The 22,095-nt window shown below is 56.4% G+C and overlaps 1 protein-coding gene across 1 annotated transcript in view; it reads right to left on the reverse strand.

The window, feature by feature from the left end:
• The window catches only part of CNPY1 (canopy FGF signaling regulator 1), a 28,913-nt gene extending 9,771 nt beyond the window's left edge, over positions 1–19,142 (reverse strand). The window contains exon 1 of the mRNA XM_037131930.2: positions 19,044–19,142. Within this exon, the coding sequence (XP_036987825.2) occupies positions 19,044–19,142 (99 nt within the window). The remainder of the gene's footprint in view (positions 1–19,043) is intronic.
• Between the last annotated feature and the right edge of the window lie 2,953 nt (positions 19,143–22,095).

The raw sequence follows: 22,095 nt of genomic DNA on the forward strand, positions 1-22,095 counted from the left end.
CACTCATTTCAATGAGGAATAATAAAGGTTGATGAATTTCCCAGTGTTCTGTGCATCAGAAAAAATGATTGTGTTGGACTCAATCGACACGAGGAATTTTAAGGAACCTTTGTTTCCAGAGTGAGCCAACGTAGAACAGAATTAATATTAGTTTTTCCAGTTACCAAATTCAATCTTAGGTGTCTTTGTGCAACCCATTAAAACTTGTGGACAAAAGTACAAAGACTTCAGCACAGTTTACCATACACTAGACAGAAAATTTATACACATAACATAAAATGTTGCTTCCTCTAATTTTTTAACGAAAAAAGCTTAAAATATTTTATATATGCTCCCGGCTCTTATTTAACTGATGTATTATATCAGTAACATAAAGTGTATGCTCAGGATGTGAGACAAATAGAAATGATAAGAAAAGAGCAATGTGATTTCGGAGGGAAATTTCCCCAGAATTCAAAACTATCAAAGTTGCAACCACATATTTTATTCTGGAGCCTATTTTCAACGTCACAGTGACAGAACACGAGAAAAAATGTACAGTGAGTCCCGATTAATGAACACCATTCGCGGCCTCATCTGGCTCGTTCGACTTTTCCCTGAAGTTAAACAAAAAACACTTTACTCTCCTTATTGACTTCGCAATGCCATTTGGTGACTCAGTTTAGAAGGAATTCCTTTAGTTTCCCCCAAAAAACCTTTAGCTGTCAAACATTTCTAGTAAAATGAAAAGAAATGCACCTGTCCCCAGGAGAACTGTTATTATTTTTCACCTTTGTTAAAAATCCATTTTCACCCTGTGTCATACCCCAGAAGGACTTTGCAGATTAAAAAAAAATAATTATAGAAAACAATATTGAAAAATATTAATGATAAAAAATAATAATGGTGGAAAACAGTGAGAGTGATTTCACGGGCCGAGGCAACGTGAATAAAGTAGACGTGAATTTTTTTCTTCAATAACTATTATTGGACCCCATCCACAGGTCAGACCAATAGGCTCTCTAATTCACACTTTTTAAAGGGGACTCTTCTGTGATTCGCAGTGAAAGGTAAAACAAAACCCCAGAAAAGGATCCTGTGGCTGGTGGAAACTTGGCAAACACTAATTCATGGTCACCCGACTTCTTGTCTTTCAGTCGAGCTAAAGAGCAAGAAATATATCTGTGTCTCGATTTCACACTTTTCTGACCCCAAAGCTGCGGGGTTTTCACCAGCTTGTCACTAAAAACAAAGTGGCAGATGGGTAGTCACGTATCCAACGGGCCCTGCTGAGCCCTTTCCCCAGATGGAAGAGGGGAGGAGCCGGCGGTGGGGAAGCTCTTGTGGAATTTTCCAGCTCCGCCGTCTGCATCCTCCAGGGCAGGTGGTGGGATTCCCTTGGAAAACACGAGTGGTCTCGGGGGACGGGACGGGCACACTGGACGTTCGCACGCCCTGCTTCTGTCTCAGAGACATGGGAACACACTCACTGGTCCCCAGCGGCCAGAAAGACAGCATGTGCTCTTTAAAGACACCTGTGGTAGAAAAAGCTACACACTCACCCCATTTAAAAATTTAAAAAACCCAAAGGAACAAAAAGAGCAGAGCAAGGCCGACGCCTACTGCAGACCCTATGGCCCCACAATCCTCACTCCCCAAATATTCCAGCACATGGCTACATGTGAGTGTGCATGAGTGTGTGTGTTCGCAGTGTGTCCACGTGTGCGCACGTGTGAGCATGTGGATGCGCATGCCCGTGTGCCCATGTGTTTCTGTGTATGTAGATCTGAGTGCCCATGTGTGTGTCCTGTGCACACAAGGCACCCACATGTGTTCCAGTGTGCACATGACACATGTTCACGTGTTTATGTGTACGTGTGCACGTGCCCACATGTGTTCTCACGTCCACCACACATGTGCCAGTGTATGCACACGTCTATGTGTAGAGTGTGTCCACATGTGCTCACGCGTGCATGCATGTGCGTTCATGTGTGCCTGTGTGCCATGTCTGTGTGTGCTCCCTCTTATACAGAGATTACAGCCTGATGCATACACCTGGGGGTAAGAGGGTTCAGTCACGTCCCTCAGGAGGCTGGGGACCGTTTCCTGACTGGCTGCTGAAGGCACGGACACCCACGGTGATGGCATCTGGACTCACACCCCTCCTGTGGGGCGGGACTCACCCCAAGGACTCACCACCATGAGCTACAGCAGGCTCTCCCTGGAATATTTGTTACAAATCAGCTTTGGGGTAAAGCTCACCTTATTCTGCCCCCAAATGATAGCGGCAAGTGGGCCAGGGGGAGGGTTCTCTGGCCCATTTCACAGGGGTTGGCTGTCCTGCCGTGGCCGGGCCCGAGTCTTCCTCCCACAGCCCTTGTGCTACGGGCCATCGCTGTCCACACCCTCCCAGCCTCTGGACATGGGGACACACGGCACAGTCCTGGAGCTGGGAGAACCTCAGAGACCCCACAGGAAACCCCTCCTTGTCAGGGGGGAGACTGAGGCACACAGGGCCTGTGTACAGAGTCATGGCTGGAACCCAGCAGAGAGACCAGGCTGCTGGGCCCCGCAACATTCGTGTCCTCCCACCAAACGCCAGCCAGGGCAGCTCTGATGGGCTGAATTAGGTCCCACCAAACTTCTGTGTTGAAGTTCTCCCCCCTAGGACCTCAGAATGCAGCCTTATTTGCAGATAGGGCCTTTAAAGGGGCGATTAACATAAAATGAGGTCCCTGACCCAAACTGACTGGTGTACTCATAGGAAGAAAAGATGCGGACACAGACGCAGGGAGAGGACAGCTGTCCACATGTGCAGGGGAGCATCCTCGGGAGGAACCAGCCCTGCCCACGCCTGGACCGAGGACTGTGCAGTCCTCAGGGCCGGGAGGCACTGTTTCTGCTGCGTCTGCTACCTGGCCTGCGGTCCAGAAGCTGTACTGGCTGCAACCCCGCCCCTGAAATGGATTGTCTGCAAAGAGGTGAGGAGGTGCCCAGAGCACCTGAACGTCTCGGAGAGACCTGGCCGCCAAGCCGTGCACGGTGCCGGCTGGCACATGCCAGGGCAAACGTGGGTGGGAGCCCCTCCTGCTCCCAATGGTTCCGAGCTCCGGCTGTGGCCTCCCTGGAATTCCAGAGCCCTTGCCTGCAAGACGGGGGGCAAAAGCCACCTCTTCTGCATCTGGTCTCTCCAAGGAACCATAGGTGTATGCGGAGTGTTATTATTTCATTTCCTCTGATCAATGCTAACGGTTCTGGTGTGTCCCTGCCTTGGTGTTTTTATTTTTACTTTCTCTAATCCTCACCCGAGGATTTGTTTATTGATTTGAGAGAGGAAGAGGGAGACGGAGAGAGAGGGACATCAGTGTGAGAGGGGAACAAGGATTGGTTGCCTCCAGTATGTGCCCCCAACCAGGGATTGAACCTGCAACCTTTTGGCTTATAGACGACACTCTAATCCACTGAGCCACTCAGCCAGGGTGTAACTGCCTTGAAAGTGATGCAAATTTAAGGACTGCTGTCTCACCCCTGGGCTAGCTGTTGGGAGTTGGCTCCCCCCTCCATGTCCTAGAGGTAAGACAGACCGGTGACCTCCACGTAGTGTGTCTCGAGTTCACCAGTGACACTGCCCCTTGTCTCCTTCCCATCATCTCAGAATCTGAGCAGGACAGTCCCCTGGGCCCCTGGCACTCCAGGTGTGGCCCATGGACCCGCCGTGCTGGCCTCCCGGAGCACTGGCCCTGCCAGGCCTGCCCGGTCAGTCCCTGTAGTTCAACAAGTCTGTGCACAGCAACTCAGGTTCTCTAACGACAGTCAATGGCAGCTCCTTGGGCTGCCTTTCTATGTTCTTCAGCTCTGCTCTGCGTAGAAAGTGCATGGACTCTGGGGCGGCAGGACAGGCCATTTGGGACAGCCACCAGTCCAAGGGTTTGTCCTCTGAAACGTGAGGTGCAGTGACTTGAAAACCATGGCCTGCCCTCCGACCCAGCCTGCGCAGGGCAGCGCCTTTGGGAGAGCTGGGCGCTCCCGGGAAGTCGACCGGACACCCACTGCTCAGGCACCACAGTCCCAGCCTTCTCATTGGTTCTCGGAGAAAACCGGGAGAAGCTGGGAAGGGCGGCGGCACAGGGCACTAGAACTCGTCCTTGGCACCTGTCGAGAGGGAGATTTGACGACATGACGGGCTCGGAGAGTCTCTGAAAACTGGTGTAGCTCATTCTTCGAGGCCTGACTGTTCTCGGGCGCATTTCTGATCTTCTGCAGACGCGTAAGGGGCTGGCGAGTGGAGCGCAGGGCTCCCGCCCTTGCTGCGATGGGAGGGGCCGGGAACCTGCCTGCCCCTTCTGCTCCGGAGTCTGCAGGCCCGAGGCACGCGCTCTCATGTGAGATCCACGGGGAGAGGAGGCGGTGAGTGCTCTCTGCTGCCCCAAAGTCAGTCCCCCCCCCCCCAGCAGGCAGTGGTGGTTTTTGCCCACAACGGGGAAGACGCCACCTCTCTCTCGGCTCTGGGGTCTTTCTAGCTCAGAAACAGGTTTGACCCGCGTCGGGTGGTGAGCAGACTTGTTACGACAGCAGGTGCCGAGGGGGTGGGCCACAGGTCCACTCCCGGCATGGGACCAGAGGGAGAGGCCGCCTGTGTCTTCACTCGTCGGGTGGCTCTAGGGCCCCGGGTCCCTACCAGCGGTCCTGGCCTCAGAAGAACGGGCGCGGAACATAAGGGGCGATCGAGACCAGGCCCGACCTCCGCCTGCAGCGAGGAAAGAGGCTATGAACACATCAGCTTTGTGCTCATTAAAGGGAGAGTTTGTGGGTGTTGTTTCGTTGACCCTCCCTTGGGCCCACTCGTGAGCCTGGGTCTTTGTGAATCAGCGTGTCCAGCCCTGGCTGGTGGCTCAGTAGGGTGGAGTGTCGTTCCGAACACCAAAAGGTTGCGGGTTTGCCCTTGGGTGGTGTGGCTCAGTGGATTCAGTGCCAGCCTGCAAATCAAAGGGTCGCAGGTTCGATTCCCAGTCAGGGCACAGGCCTGGGTTGTGGGCTAGGACCCCAGTAGGGGGCATGTGAGAGGCAACCACACATTGATGTTTTTCTCCCTTTCTTCTCCCTCCCTTCCCATCTCTCTAAAAATAAATACAAAAATCTTACACACACACACACGCGCGCGTGCAAAAAGATTGTGAGTTTGATCCCTGGTTCCAGTGTGTACAAGAGGCAACCAAGTGGCCCTGGCTGGTGTAGCTCAGTGGGCTGAGCACGGGCCTGCGAACCAGAGGATCACGGTTCCATTCCCAGTCAGGGCACAGGCCTGGGTTGCAGGCCAGTTCCCAGCAGGGGACGCACGAGAGGCAACCACATATGGATGTTTCTCTCCCTCTCTCCTTCCCTTCCCCTCTAAAGATAAATAAATAAAATCTTAAAAAAGAAAATAGAGGCAACCGAGTGGTATTTGGCTCTCACATCAATGTTTCCCCTCCCTTCCTCTCTGTCTAAAACCAATACAAACATATCCTGGGGTGAGGATAAAAAAATAAAATAAAAATTAATAATCCCAAGGATACCATTAACTCCCCTCCTTCCTGGTTCTCTGTGCATTTGGATAAATACCACTTTTCTGCTTGTTAATACCCAGCCTTGGCCCTGAAGGGAAGAAGTCTTAGGTCACTGTTCTGCCGGGTCCCGGGGTCCTTGGCTGCGGGTGGACCACGCCCTGCAGGGCTCACGTTGGCTGGGCTGTGTGATCGCCGAGCCGGGTCGCTGGTGAAAGGCAACCCTTCAGCACTGTGCTGGGGACCAGGGGGACAGGGATACGGGGACTGGGACACGGGCACGATTGTCATGGGCAGGAGACCTGAGAACAGCAGACCAAGAAGCCGTTACGGCAGAGAGTCCAGTTGAGGTCACCAACCTCAAAGTTGAAGTTTAATCACTTGACCACTGGGTGCTGAGCTCCTACTATGCGCTAGGTGTTGTGCTAGGCACAGGGAGACAGAACGAACCAAACCAGCGTGGGCCCTGTCCTCCTAGAACCTACGGTCTGGCCCCCCGACTGGAAACCACACAGGGAGTGTGTTGGCCGTCAGGGAGCCCCCTGGGTTTACATGTAGCCCGGGAGCTGAGGCTGGTTTTCACATTTAGAAATAGCTGGAAAAATCAAAAGAAGAGTAATATTTTGTGACACATGAAGATGATATGGAATTCAAATTTCAGCGTCCACAGTGTTTTGGGCGGGACACAGCCCAGCCTCCCCTTGCGTGTGGTCCTCAGTGCCTTTCAGCTGTGGCAGCAGAGCTGCGTGTGACAGTCGGGGCTCTGAGCCTCACGTGGCAACTGTCTGGCTCCTTCCGAAAGCCACTGGCCCGGCCCCTCGCCCAGGTGGTCTCGAGCCTTCGGCCCGCCGACTGGTGCCCGCCCCAACCCCACCCACCCCCCAAACGGGGGGCTGTCTCCACGTCTCCTGACCCTGCCTGCACCTGTCTCCCCCTTCTTTTTTAACTCTCACCCCAGGACATGCCCATTGATTCTAGAGAGGGGGGCGGGAGGAGAGAGAGAAAGACACATCGATCGGCTGTATGCGCCCCAAGCAGGAACCAAACCCACCACCCAGGCACGTGCCCTACCAGGAATCCCACCCAAGACCTTCGGTCTGTGGGGCGATGCTCCAATCCACAGACCCTCCTGGACAGGCCTGGACTTCCCTTCTCTAGATGCCAACTGCACTTCTCGCCCACAGGACACGACACCAGTCCTCCCACATGTGTTCAACACACATGTGTGCATATACACAAGCACACGTGTGCACATGCATGCACATGCATGCACCACACTGCACTCACATACCATCAGCAGCTGCTTTCCCTGGGCTGTCATGACTGGTGACAGCAGCGACACTGACTCAGGAGCCCTCAGGGCTGACCCCAACAGTAGAGTGTCACTGGCCCAGCCCTCCTTGCACCCTGGTGACACGGGTGCTGTGGTTGTGTGCGGTGGGCCAGGAGGCCTTGCCAAGCTCACGTGGGGGTCGGGGTGGGGCTGGGATGGGACAGAGGCCCCTGCCCCCACCTGCCCCAACCTCGTGGCCAGCTCCTCGTGGGACGCCCGGTAAACACCCGAGGCTGGGCTTCCTCAGGGCCACACTCCCTGCTGTCCCCGCCAGGCCTCTCGCAGCAACCCCTCTCCTCCCTGTGGAGGCCCCTCTCTGCTGGCGACTGGGCAACATTCGCGGAACTGGGCTCCTGTCCTGTACCACCGGGCACGTCTCTGCCCAAGGTCACCGCACGCCTGCAGCGGACGCCAGACAGCCGGGTCCATCAGATGCCAAAGCCCTTCTCTGGGTGTCTGGCCAGCGGGAGCCCCTTCCCGAAAGTGGCGTCCTGCCTCGAGCCATTTGCCTGTGCCCACACCACCGGGCACCCCAGTGGCTTGCCTGGCGCTTCGCCCTCCACAGAGGCCCCCAAAGCCCCTGCTCCCAGGGCAGGTGGTGTCATGGGGCTCAGGCTCTCGGCCTCGTGACCTTCCTCAAAAGCAAATTGGCATGTCCCTCTCATCCCTAAGGTTCTGTGGGAAGAATCAGCCTCCCACGCCACAGCAACAACAGCCAGACCCCCGCACGGGGGCCACGCCGGGGATGCTCCATGCCAATCCCCTCACAGAGTCCCCATGATCCCCCGCTCGGCGCCCCATGTGTGGAGGCAAACAATTCTCAGTCAGCAGGATAAGGAGCAATTAACAGGACGAGGGATTTGTTGAGGATAAGTCATGCCAGACAGTTTTGACAGCTTGTTCTGGGTGCGACGGAATTACGGGGTGCATTATGTATTGAGACTTGCATGCTGTGTCGGATGCCAGCCTGGCGGGATGTTCTCGCCAAACGGTCGGAGCCAGCCTGGGTGAGAACAGGCTCACGGGCCGGAAGTGAGCTCAGAGACCCGAGACCAAGGGCGGCCGGGGTCAACAGGGGGCAGTGCTTCTTGGGGGTCCACACAGGTCAGCGGGTCAGCACCAGGGTGTTCCCCTTGACCCCTTTATCCCGGATCTGGAGGGGCAGGTGCCGCTGCCACCACGACCTGTAGGGTTAGGAACTGCGGCCCCAACCGGGTGGCCCTGAGCCTGCAGCCACTTAGCAGCCTGGGAACAGGGTGCAGCGTCTACAGAGGGCTCGTCACCTGACCCTTGTAGGACCCTCATCACAAAGAAACCTGGAGAGAAGGGGGGATGGGAAGATGAACCCATTCAGTCTCATGGGGTCAGAAGGACAGAGCTGGGGTCACCAACTCTAGAGCCTGCTGTAGGTCCAACTGTGTCACCCAAAAGAGGGGAGCTGTGTCCCCCCACATGCCAACCCCGGTACTTGGGAATACGACTTATTTGGCAACAGGGTCTTTGCAGAGGTAATTAGTTCAGATGAGTCATATTGAATTAGGATAGGTTCTTTTTTTAATTAAAAATATGTTTATTGATTTTAGAGAGAAAGAATGGAGAGAGAGAGAAAAACATCGGTGTGAGAGAGAAACACTGATGGGTTGGCTTCCACCCACGCTCAGACCGGGAATCAAACCTGCAACCTAGTCATGTGCCTTGAGTGAGAATTGAACCCCCACACTTTTGGTGCACGGGATGATGGTCCACCAGCTGAGCCACCCGACCAGGGCTAGGATGGGCTGTGGCCCAGGATGACTTGTAAGAGCTGGACACGAGACACAAGCGCCCAGGGGGGTGGTTGCTTGGACGCAGGTTGGGGCTGGAGGATACGTCTCTAAGCCAAGGACTGGCAGCCACCTGCAGAAGCTGAGAGGGTGGGCCACAGTTTTCCCTGAGGGAGAAGGAAGGCCTGGGTTTTTGATGTCTGGCCTCCTGAGTCAGACGGAATCAGCTCCTGTTGCGGTGCCCCGTGTGTGAGGGTACACAGCCTTCGGAGACGAGCAAGTCTGCTTTCAGAAAGTGAGAACCCCCAGACTCAGGGCTGGAGGTGGGCTGTGGATGGGGGCGCCCCAGCCACCATGCAGGAGACCACATCCATGTCCCTCCAAGGTCCAAGAGATGGTCAGGGACCATCCCTACTCTGTGCTGGCACAATGAAACGCAGGCAGGCCAGCCTGGGGGGAATTAACCCTAACTCTGGGCTAAACTACTGTAATCCCCCCCTCCCCGCTCATGCACTCTGATTAGTGGTATTTTTTCCTGTTCAGGGGTTTTGAATCACCTCCCTGAGGACAGGAAGGATAGCGTTGAATCCCTCCGAGCACCCAGATGCCAAAGTCCCTCTTTTCTCTCTTAAGCAGAACGTTGGATTAATCAGAACCTCGTGCTTCTGTGCATTTTCTAGACACTGTTAGTGACTTTCAAGTGACACTAACTGACGCCAGAAAGAGCAGAGTATGTCTGGGAGCCCAGGGAAGCAGGTGAGGCTGGACACGCAGGGACCCAGTTTAGTTTGTAAACTGGGCTGCACTTGAAGCTGCTGGCTGGGAGAGTGGCATGGACCAGGGTACAAAGCCCCGCTCACTGGGCAGCACAGCTCTCATCCCACAGATTCTCTACATCCCCCGAGGCTTCGTCAGCATAGGCCTGGCACACAGGGCGTGGAGAGGTCCAATCAGAGCACTGGGGAGGAGTAGGAGGAGCCATGGGAGGAGTTTGCGGAGGGGGACGGTCTACAGTCTAGGACGGGATTGGCTGAGAAACTGGACACCTCCAGGGTGTATGGAATTATGGGCAATAAGATCTAAAATAAAAGAAGGGCTCTCTTGCTCTTTCTTCTTCCTCCAGGATGCCTGGGTGATCGGGCTACAGCTGCCTGCATTGCCCAACGGGCAGTATTTTGGGTGGGAAGGAGCTCCGGACACAGCCCAGGGTTGGGCAGGCCTGGCAGAGGGCGTCAGGGTTGTTCTAGAGGGGACAGCCTCTGAGGCAGAAGCCTCCCATTCTTCCAAGATTGTGCAGCTTTGTACCTTACATCGTTTTAGTTTGTAACCTCACCCTATTGCACAGGTGCAAACACAAGGTCGGTGGCCTGAATCCAGCCCTCCACCTTGTTTTATCCAGCCTGGCACCTTGATGCTCCCTGGCGGCAGCACCAAGCTCTTGCTTAACTGTTAAGGAGTAGTTACATTTATACAGTCCTAAAGTTACATTCGGCCCTCTGAAGGCAACTGAGAGGCTGATGTGGCCCCCGGTAAAGATCAGTTTGACACCCCTGCCCTATTGGAATAAGATAATTAAAATGATCTCCTAGGGAAACGCTAGGAGAACTCAAGCGATCACAAGTTTAGGCTTAATTGATAGCTTTAAGTGGTTAAAGCTGTGACTAAGGAGTTAAAGAGTTTAGCTTTAATTGATAGACTTAAGTGATTAAAGCCTTGACTAAGGAGTTAAAGAGTTTAACCTTAATTGATAGGCTTAAGTGATGAGTGCTCTTGGAAAGCTGTTATTCCAAAATTGTGAAGCTTTTGAATAGAGTCTTCTTTATCACCAGAACTCCGCCTCTGGAATTTTTCCCAGCAGGGGGCGGTGGGCAGTGGGACCCCAAGTGCTGTTGGGTAAAACACGGGCATTGTAACGTCATTGGGTTACACACCAGGAAGTTAAGGGGGGCCGACCCTCTCGCTTCCTCGGCTTTCCACCCCTTTCCAGGCCTCCGAGAGCGGAGGAGTGTCCAGCCTCTCAGTAGGGAAGGGACACACCTACCCAGCAAATGTTTATTTATTTTCATTCTTTCCTCTCACAGCCATTGAGAATGTCTGTGGGCAAATGATCACACCATGCGGTGTAGGGGTTGGGGGTGCAAGATAAAAGATGTATCGTTGCCCCCCTTCTAGGAGGGGGAGACGAGCCAAGACCCCCAGTGGATGCCTGAGACCGCGGATGGTGCAGAACCCCCCTCCACTAGGTTGTTCCCGAATGTGCACACCCGTGAGAAAGTTCGAGGTGCAAACTAGACCCAGTGGGAGGGTAACAGCTAAAAATAAAACAGAACCATGATCTCGATACGCTGCAGTAAAAGTCACGAAAATGGGCTCTTTCTCTGTCTCGCCAAACACCGACCTTCTGACAGAGCAGACGGCGTGAGATTTCATTGCCCTGCTTGGAACGGACGACCTGTTTATTTCTGGAATTTTCCATGTAGCATTTTGCGACTCATGCTGACCGACCACAGGTAACCGCAACCGCGGAGAAGGGGGGCCGACCGTACACAAATAACTGGAGTAACATGTACAGTTTAACAAATGCTCTAGAAAAGGCACGAGGATACTTCTGGTGTCCAAAACCCGTGGGGGCTGTCTGCATTTCGGCGTGTGACGAAGTCATCTTTGTAAAAAGCTGACCTAGTGTCTTGCTAATTCTTAGGAGGACTCCAGTCCTATCAGACTAGGGCCTCACCCCCTGAGGTCATCCCCCCCCCAATCGCCTCCCTGAAGGCCCACCCCCAAAACGGCGCCTGCACAAGGGGAGTGGCTTCCACCTGGATGTTAGCTGACCGCATGTCATACCTCACCCCCAAACCACATGCCATTTGGAGTCCGTGTTTAAACCTAAAGGCACAAACTGCCAGAGAAGAACCAGAAAACTTTCACTAGGGCCTTTTTCCACCAGGAGGAGCTGCCCGGAGCCATCGTGAAAAGAGCCGTTTGAGCCAGGAACGCGAGTGTGCAGTCTGTAGGTCAGACCGGAGCCCCCACCCCACACACGGACGAGAGAAACAGTTATAACCCATGAGACAGACCACCCAACAGAAAGTGGATAAAGCATCCGTGGCAACACGAGAAACCTGAGCGAGCAACGTGCTTGTGAAAACACGCTTCCCCAGGGGGTGGGAAAGGGGAAGGAGGACAGACCGACATGCCAGTTTGCATTTATGAGGTTACCCAAAACCCAAGAGTGGCATTGCGCAGCACTGGGGAAAAAAATGCAGGAAGGTGCCTGTGCCCTGGCTGGTGTCGCTCAGTGGATTGAGCAGCAGCCTGCAAACCAAAGGGTGGCTGGTTTGATTCCCAGTCAGGGCACATGCCTGGGTTGTGAGCCAGGTCCCCAGTAGGGGGCGCACAAGAAGCAACCACAGTAATGTTCCTCTCCTCTTTCTCCCTCCCTTCCCCTCTCTAAAAAATAAATAAATAAAGTATTTTTAAAAGGAGGGCATTTGTGTGCTGCTGGCAGCCTTTGGGGAAGGTAACTGGGTGAGGTGGATGCAAGTGCAGATGTCCGTGCCCTTGACTCCTGCCCTCCGGGAAACCGTCCTGTAGAATCCAGTGTGCAGTCCAGGAGACATGTGGTCAGGGAGCCTCGCTTCAGGGTGTCTATGCAGAGGCAACAACCCGAAATGCTGGCCCGTCGGTCTAGAATGGTCTGATCCACGGGGCTAGAGCCGTTAAGGAAATGAGTGAACTCTCTGCCCTTGACCTGGGGGTGGGGTGGGGGTGGAGGGAGTTCATGATGTATTTTCAGTAAATGGGGTGTCTCAGCTCGGGCTGCCTTAGCAAAATGTCACAGCTCTGAGCGGCCTAAACAATTGAGGTTTATTTCTCCTAATTCTGGGGCCGGCCGATTCGGTTCCTGGGGAGAATCCCCTTCTCGGTTTGCAGGCAGCTCCTTGCTGGGACCATGCAGGGCCTGAGAGCTGGCCCCGGATCTCCCCTCTTCTTATCAGGATGCCAGTCCTATGGGAGTTACGGCCCCACCCGCATGACCTCATTTACCCCAAAATATCTGCTTCAGCAGCGCTCAATACAGCCACAAGGGTGGGTGGGGGGAGTCAGGGCACCAACGCAGGCCTGGGGAGGAGTCGGGGCACACACAGTTCCATCTGTAGCGGAAGGGAAGCATGTAACCACAGAATTTAAGTTTCACAGTTCCACATCCTCCAGAGGAATATGCACAGCATGGCTTTGCCATGATTTTTAAGTGAAAAAAATCCAGAAATTACAAAATGTTAGGGGTGCGTGTTTATACAAGGCTGAGTTAATGTGGGGGAAGCTGGGGAAATGGATTTGTTTTTTTATTATTGATTTGAGAGAGAGAGAGAGACATCGATTTGTTGCTTCACTTATTCACGCCTTCACTGGTTGATTCTCGTATGTGCCCTGAGCAGGGATCAAACCTGTAACCTTGGTGTATTGGGACGATGCTCTAACCAACTGAGCTACCTGGCCAGATCACATACCCTGTTCTCATTACCATGTGTTCTTATCACCACATTCCTGAGGGGCTGGGAATGGAGTGGGGTTCAGGGGAGAGCGAGTTACAGACTTTTTCTGTGTATTTTTAGTTAAAATCACCGTGCGCGTCGTTACCTTGGTAACTTAAAATTTTTAAGAAAGAAAAATCTGAAAACCCAAAGTAGAGCCATCAGACACATGAGTTTCCCGAAGGGGACCCATGAACACTTGGAATCCGCCTGAAGCCCGTCAGGGCTCCGGGCCCCTGCAAGGCCCTGGTCTGCCCTCAAGGCGGTAGGTTGCGCTCTCTCTGAAGGCGCTAGGGGAGGTCCCCTCCTGACTTCGCTCGAGTGCCTGGTGGCTCCGGGCCATCCTTGGAGTCCTTGGCTTGTCACTGCCTCACCTCCCCAGTGTGTCCCTCTGTGTCTGCTGACCTTCGTGGGGGACGACAGCCACTGGGTTAGGGCCCACCTTAGTCAACGGTGACCTCGTCTTAACATCTGCAGAGACCCTACTTCCAAAGCAGGTCACGTTCTGAGGTCCTGGTGAACGTGATTGGGGGAGGGGACACCATTCAGCCCCTGCCCTGCCCCCCGCAGGCCCAAGTGTGGCATTTCACACACCTGCACTCCGTCCTGTGCTGGGGACGTGCCACTCTCTCCGAGCTCCATCTGACTTCCCCAAGGGCCGAAAGTTGTCAGTCCTGAGATGGCGACTCTCACGGGGCCCTGCTTTGCAGACTTTCAGCCACAGCCGTCCCCAAACACCGCAGTTCCGACCCGAGTGAACAAAATCCCTGACCTCCACAGACCCAGCTTTCCCGCATTGGCCCCGCTGACATTTAAGATCATATAACCCTCGGTGGTGGGGACAGGCCCGCGCTCACGGGGTGTCCAGCAGCTTCCTGACCTCGACCCACAATGTGCCAGGAACACTCTGTCCCCTCCAACTGTGAAGACCAAAAGGTCTGCAAACTATGTCCCACGTCCCCCAGGGAGCGACCCCTCCCCCCAGTGGACAACTGTAACCACGGTCCCTGGTTCCACAGTGGAAGTTCCTGGTGAGTGGGTCTGGTGGACGCTACTGTCTGATACTCGATGGACCGTCCCACGGCCTTGGTCTCCCACGAAGTTGCGTCCAGGTCGAAGGCCATGTGCACAGGTCTTGGCATCCTCGGCTGACAAGCCCCGTGCAGGCCCACCTGCCGGCCCCTCAGGTGTACACGCTGGGCCTACGGCCCTGCTGACCACACAGGGGCTGCCCACATGCGGGTGGTCGCACACTGTCTGTGAATAGGCTTTGCATTATAGAGAGATTCTTCCAAAAAGAGAAAAGTTGGGCTGAGGTTCTTGACTATTAATCTTCTCTGCCTTCTTCTATGTTCAACGTTTATTACTTTTTAATTGATGTTAAGGAGAGAGAGATTGAGAAACATCAGTTTGTTGTTCCACGTATTGACGCATCCGTTGGTTGATTCTTGTGTGTGTCCTGACTGGGGATCGAACCTGCAACCTTGGCCTTATGGGGACGATGCTCTAACCCAATGAAATACCTGGCTGGTGCCAATGTTTATTTTTCAAAGTTGAAATTCGGGGAATGGTGTCCATATTGGTGCTTCCTGCTAAGCTCAATTCACAGACTTTCTTCCCCTCAAATTTGTGTGAACTTCACCGAGGCGGTAAGTAGACAGTCGTGACATCTGAATGTGGGACGACATTCAGATGTCATGACTGGTAGGACGTCAGGGCTCTGGGTGACGGCGGGGACAGAGGCTTCTGCCTGGTCCCTTCACTGGAGATCAAAGGTTGCCTCTTCCACTGGATGGGTTTTTTTAAAATTGTTCTTTCAAGGTAGGAATTCTTCACTCTTTCGGAACCAGGACACCTCTGGGTGATATTGCTTTAAAATATTGTGTGGCCTCTGCCTTCTCCTCCTAAAAACGCCGCTGGGAATTTTTTCTTGAGTCCAACTGAAGGGAATTTGTGTTAAAGAAAAAAAAAGGGCTTCTATCTCTACAAACGGACCCCGTAGCATGGAAACCGGCGGCCGGCCAGGATAATGGACCCCACAGGCAGGTGACTCAGAGTGTGAATGAACTAAGTTCATCTCTCAGATCAGACCGGGAATTCATTTCCTCCCTCAGTCTGAAAACAGACTGAGGGAGGAAATGAATTTGTTTGCCGTCAGAAAACAAATTCTGTGTCCCCTGTGTCACTGAAGAACCACGAGAAATTCTGCAGCGGCTCTCCGAGCCAGCTTGCGTACTTTCAGATAAAGGACAGCAGGACACCTCTCGGGACCTGGAACTGCCGTTAGAGGGACTCAGAATAAAGCACGCAGAATAAGGGGTGCGGTGAGCTGGCCACCGGCACGCCCACGCACAGTAACCGCAGAAATGGGGTCTCCCAGCTTTGTCTGACGGCAGTCACCCCGACCCAGTGAACTCCAGACAGAGGGCCCTGTGCCTCTCAGCCTCCTGCCTGCGCACCCGCCCCCCCCCCTCTCTTTTAGGCGGCAAACCAGTGAGATGCTCTCTGGTCAGTCCTGGAATGCGCCCCTTAGAGAAAGTGGGGAGCCGCTGGTGCCGATTCCAAAAGGACTCCTAAGGCAAAACGGAAGTTTGTTCATCTTTTTTCAGTGCATTTCCCAGGTGGGTGAGGGGGTGGGCACGGCTGCAGACCCCCCAGTTGAGAGATGGCCAGAGACAGGCCCACACCTGGGGACTGGGGTGACCGGCAGGCCCGTTGGCTGCTGTCCTCAGCACCCACGGCTCACCCTGCGTCCCTCGTCCCTCCTTGGGAAAACCCCAGCCCCTCTGGCCACAGGGCCCATCACTGCGGAGTCTGCCCACTTTCCCCTGAGCAGTGTGAATTCCCCGCTCCTGGGGGCTGTCTGTCCTTCAGGCCTCAGTCCCAGGGACAAACTTCCCAGCGCTGCCCATCCTTCCTTCGTGGCCCCAACACCCACCAGGAGGATTAAAAACCATCTCCTTCCCTTTTAATTTTACTCATCCCTCTGCCCCAGGTCCCCTGGGAACAGCACGAATTTTTAATTCCTGTGGTCTGGGGCGGGGCAGGGAGGGGGCTTAAACCCTTGCAGAGGCGCGGCCAGGACTGGAGCCCTGGGGACCAGGTCCCCCTGCTGGCCCTGCCAGGAACAGCACTGGACCCCACAGCTACCTCCGGACGGAGGACCCCAAGGCCCGCCAGCAGGAGAAGCTCGCCTTTCCCCTGGGCCACAGACAGTCCCCTGACTGTTGTGAGCACACGCACCCACACACACCCACACATACACCACACACATGATTGCTCGTGTCCCCAAGCTCTGCATTTCCACCTTGGCCTCTCTGGAGCCCTCCCAGGCAGAGGAGGAAGAGGCCACAGGGGGCAGTGGCAGCCTGGGCTGGTGGCCAGTGGCGCTGACCCAGACCCCACACACAGCCTGGGGCAGGTCCCGGGACTCGGGGAGTCGGCCCCTCTAGCTGGGGTGGGGTCTGGCTGGGCAAGGAGAAAGGGTGGGACTCCGGCCTCGGGTGCAGACGAACTCAGCAGTCCTGCCATCCGGGCTTGCTGCTCTGCTGGCCCTGGGGGAGTAGGGGTGTCTGAGTGCCAGCGGGGCCCCCCCGGGCTTCCTGCCCGGGTGAATGAGGAAGGGCATGGACGGGACTGGGCCAGTGACTTCTCGACGGGCCACAGCGCTGCTGGCTGGTGGTGGGGTGTGCAGAGGAGAGTGAGTTCAAGAGGGAGAGAGAGGCGAGGGGAAGGGCAGGAGGTGGGCAGCAGTTGGAGGGCCCGTGGGCCCCTCGGGTGTCTGTCCCCACTGTACCTGTGTCCTCACAGGCCTGTGTACCCAGACACCGCCAGCTGGGGCGGCAGCCACTTCCTCCCCGCGTGTCCTCTGGGGCAGAACAGACACACGACAGCAGCCCTCTCGGATCTCCTCACCGAGCAAGGCCAGGCCACAGGTCCCTCCTGTCCACCTGCCCCCCCAGACCTGCCCCTGCACCAGACAGACAGGGAGGAAGAGGCTTGCCTGGACACGTGTGTGGAGGAGGGCTTCCTTCCGTCCCGGGGGGAACGGGAGGAAAAGGGGAAGGAGCAGCAGAAATGGGCAGGGGCATGTGCATTGTCCCCTCCGGCCAGCAGTGTCCCTGGCACGCAGGCCTCTGCCGGCCGGGCAGCCCCCCAGATCAGGGTTTCTTTGTCCGACTACCACTGAGCGGAGCCCACGAGAGCTGGTGGGTGAGGCAACAGGAGAGAACTGCCTCTAGATCAGCCCCACGGGCCAGCGCCCCGGCGCCTGCAGCCAAGGCGGCACGACGGCCCTGACTCACACGGCCAGCCCCCTGCGTCCCGAGTTTGCGGAGCAGCCTGCCCACTCCAGAGCACAGAGCCATGGGGGGTCTGAGGGAGAGCAGGGGAGAGCGTCCTGAGTGGGCAAGAGCCAGCTGCTCCAGCAGTTTCCTGGGGGAAGATCGTGGGTTCTGGGAAGAACAGGAGCCATTGAGTCGCTCTGCTGGGACTTGGCCGGAGGCAGGAGAAGGGGGCTCCAGCTGGACCCCAGAGCCACACGGAGGACAGAGGCCCAGGCCTGCAGCCGCCCCACCCCCTTGTGGCCGCCCACTTCACCGGCTCTGCACGTTCTCATCTGAAAACAGGCATCAAGTTCACTAGGCCTCTTGCCACCAGGACATGGTGATCATTAAAGGCTCCCTGTCCTACAGCTGGTCCTCAAGAAGGGACCACCGGACCCCCCCACTCCGGGCCTTCCTCGAGGACCCTCGTCCCGCCCCTGCCCCATCCTGCCATCCGCACCCCGGCCCCTCTCTACCATGCACTCCTGTCCCTGCCTGGCCTAGGGATCCCCTAGACTTGCATCAGGGACCAGGGCTGCTCCTTCCTGCTGGTTGCCATGGCCACACAGACCGAGGGACCCCTGGAGGTGGGAAATGAGGTCTGCTATGGAGCTGGTGAAAGCGATTTCAAAGGCCTGTCCTTGTGTATAACTTCAGGGGGCAGGGAGCTCAGGAGAGACCCCTGTGTTCCCCACCCTCGTCTGACCTGGAAAGGACCATCCCTCACGTCCTCCCAACGCAGATGAGTTCAAACATCACGCTTCACCTCTCGCAAGGGGTGGCCAAGCCTCACTCCTGTCCCCTTCGCAGGGCACGTGATTCCAGAAAGAGGAGAGAAAGTAGATGGCTCAGCTGGGACGAAACAAGAAATCCAAAGCCAATTTCTGCTCTAAGCGAGACAGGTGACACCTTGAGGCACCTCCCCCATGACGTGTCACTTCAGATGACGTCGATGCTGGCTTACCTGCTCTGAGTACTTACCCCCCTAGTGCTTCGTGGGGGGGGGATGAGACAGGAACCGGAATTCACGGTGGCCCCGTCCTGCCCCACCTCACTTCTCAGACCCCTCCCCCAAGCCTCAGGGAACGAGGGCTCTCTCTGAATTGTCCCCATGGAGGACGAGCATCCTCCTGTCCCCTGGGACCAGTGCCCGAGTCAGTCCTGAAGGGGCATCTTCACTCCTGACCTCATGATGAATCTCTCCAGGTCTTGGGAGGAGGCCGAGGGGGCAGTCCAGCCTTGGAGCATCTCTACGCAGCCCCTGCGGCCACTGCGGGCACCCTGCTGGCCTCGCCCAGCAGCCATGGAAGGGCTATTTTTATCCTGATGAGCAACGGTGCCCAAATGTCTTGCGACTTGACGAGACACAAAATTTAGGTGCTGGGAGAGAGACTTCAATTTCAAGCTTAAAGATTACTTTCAGTCCCCCAGGGCCCCGAAGCAATTTAGAGCCGACACCCTGAACAGGGGAAGGCTAGAAGATTAAGACCAACCGCTGTTTGGATAGATGGTTGGTAATTGCCTATATCCGCAATTAGACCGGCACGGAATTTCCTGCCTGCTACCTTTGTCCTCTCCCGCGTCCCGTCGGGGTGCGTCTGGGAGGAGCCCACCTTGGTCTTCGTCTGCCGAGCCTTGGTGACGTCATGCTCCACCTCGTCCATCAGGGCCCTGCAGGCTGCACAAGGACACAAGGCACCCATTACCTCCGGGCCACGGCCAAGGGACTGGGGACCCCCGGGGACCCAACGGACTCTTGTCCCCCCGGCCGCCTCTGTGCCAGCAGCTGTGCACGGTTTCCCGAGACACCCAGACAGGGGGCGAGTCCTTCCGCGCCCCTCATACCCTTTGCTTTGTTCCTAAGATTTTATTTATTTATTTTTAGAGAGAGAGGAAGAGAGGGAGGGAAACACGGATGCGTAAGAGAAGCATGGGTCGGTTGCCCCTCGCACGCGCCCCAGCTGGGGACCTGGCCCGCAACGCAGGCATGTGCCCTGACTGGGAATCCAACCGGCGGCCTTTCGCTTTGTGGGACGACGCCCAACCCACCGAGTCACACCGATCAGGGCCCCTTTGTGTTTCTGTAAACCGTGTACGTTTTGCTTTTTCATTAAAAATCTGCTTTTTTAAAGAACAAAGGGTGCCGGGCTCTGTCTCTCAGAGACCCACGCCAGGTCACCAGGTCGCATTAATCACACCGGAGGCAGCTCTGCTCTCAGAGATACAGTGTTGCGGGATTTGAAAGGGCAGGGACCTCCAGAATGCAGCTCTGGTGGGCAGGCAGGCGGCTCTGCCCCTTCTCCCCGGGCCCCGCGGCCCAGCGGAGAATCCTCGCCCACACGGAGAGAAGCAAAGCTGTTGGCTCTAAGGGAAGCTGATTTGGGACTCATAGTCTTTGCCCTGACCGTGGGCAGGGGCCGTGGACGAGGGGCTGTGGGCATGGAACTGAGGCCTGCGTGTGTTCTGACTCCACCCACGCCCACCCAGCACTGCATTTCGAGCCCCTTTGTGAGAACCGCGTAACCCTGAGATGCCCAGCGTCTGGATTCAGATGGACCTGCTGACCCGCCCCCAACGTTAATGCTGCTTCCTAATTACATGCCCAAACGTGCCGGTGGCCCCGGCCGCACTTGCCCACAGAGGCCAATGAAAACCACGGCGAGAGTTGCACTGCCCACGCCCCCCCCAACCCCCTCCTGCCAGCCACACACTACTCACCCCGGGTTTCTCCCCGAGGTACCACTCACGCCCATGCGTGTGTCCACAGAGGTCAGTGGCCCGAGCCACCACTTCATCACCTGGATCAAGGGCCCGGCAGCTCACCTGACTCTGTCCCTTCCTGGCCAGGTGACCCTCAGTCTGGGGGGGCTGTAGCTGGGCACTGTGATCCCATACGATGGAACACTGAGTCTCGGGAGGGCACCCAGTCCTGCCGGGCTCCCGGGCCCCCAGAAAGCAGCCTGTCTCTCTCCAATCGAAGGTTTGACTGCCCACGGCCAGAGGCACCAAAGACACCCTGGGCCACCCACACCGCGCTGTGTGCGGCAGCAGAGCTGTACGCTGCCCCGCCCCCCGTCCCCCTCACCCCCGGTACTGGAACTTGTACCTACACACTCGGAGAACACACTTTCTCTCCAGCTCCTCACAGCCAGCCACAGCCACAGACTGCAGTGGAGCCATGTGTTCTGGGTGTTCTGGAACCTTCCTGAACAGAAGTTGTGTGGCCTCGCGGTGGCAGCCCAGAGTTGGGCTCAGGCCATCAGGACCAGGGTGTAGTGAGTGAGGGCAGGTGAATGAAGGATGCCCCCCTGGAGGGGGGTCCCCCAGCCCCCGTGAGACCGCTCAGCACGGCACTCGCTGCCCACCCAGACCCGTGGGACCCTCTGCCCCCAGGGCCAGAGTCAGGACAGACGGTCCCACGTCACCCCTCTCAGTGGGGGCCCCAACCAGCCATGCGAAGCCCACCAGTGGGGGCCAGGCTCGCGGGGAGAGTATTCGCCTGGGGCACCTGGCTGGGTGAGGAGGCCTCCTGGGGGGACAGCGAGGGTGACCGTTCCCAGCCGAGGGCTGTTTTGGGCCCTGGCGGACAGCCGTGAGCACAGGCTGCTGTCCGGGCCAGGCAGGGGCGGGGGAGGAAGGGGCGGGCTTTCGTGGACGGTCCCAACGCCCTCGACTCCTGCTGTGTAAAGGGAGGACAGTGGGGACTGGTCCCTTGGAAGCAGAGAAGGAAAGGTCAGTGTGCAGCGTGAGGCCCGCATGCAGCCCCTCAGTGGGCCCCTTTCCCACCCTCTGAGAGAGCCCTGACTCTCAGAATCCCCAATGTGACTGGTGGCTGCCCCGGGACCGGGACCCCAAGCATCTGTCAGCTTTGTCCGTAGACCCGCATCTCAGAACCCGTGAGTTAGGGGCACTGTGTGCTCTCTGGGTGGAGCCGGCAGGCTTGGGGGCGCCCGGAGCTCCACCAACTCAGCCCCCAGGTTCAGGGGCTCCGTGACGAGGCTCCCCTGTAGTGACTGAGTGGATGGCAGTCATCAATGTCCCCAAGCTCCGCTGGAGGTGAAGCGGAGGTTCTTTCTTTGCTTTGCTCCGGCACCAGCTGCCCAGAGCCCCAGTCCCCTGGCTGGAGAAAGGCCACGCTCTCCGGTCCTGCCGGACGTCTCAGGTAAAAGGCTGACCCCACCCCATGCTGGGTGGACAGGCTGGGAAGGGTGAAGCCCTGGGGGTCGGTCTGCCCTCACCCCCGACCTCCCATGGGTCGGGGGAGGGCGGCGGGGAGGCGGTCTGATGAGGAAAGATCATTTTAAATTCCCGCCCCAGGTCACAGAACAAGTTAACGGAGTCACGTCAGCGACCCGGGCCTCCAGGTTTCTCGTCCGGCGTCAATTTAAATGTTAATCTGAATCCTTCGCTCCAGTCACTGGAGTTTCGAGTTTATTAGAGTGGGCGGAGCAGTGGAGCCTCGAGGGGTGGGAGTGGGGTGGGTCAGGCTGCCTGCCAGAGGGCCGGCCCTCCCCCCAGCTGGCCTGTCTGTCTCCCCATACTTGTCTCTCTGTCCCCCTCTTTCTCTCTGAGTCTCTCTCTTGGTGTCCTGTGTCCCTCCTCCCTCTTAGGGAGACT

Source organism: Artibeus jamaicensis, unplaced genomic scaffold (genome assembly GCF_021234435.1).
Source record: "Artibeus jamaicensis isolate MK-2021 breed Jamaican fruit bat unplaced genomic scaffold, CSHL_Jam_final contig_718, whole genome shotgun sequence".
NCBI lineage: Eukaryota > Metazoa > Chordata > Mammalia > Chiroptera > Phyllostomidae > Artibeus > Artibeus jamaicensis.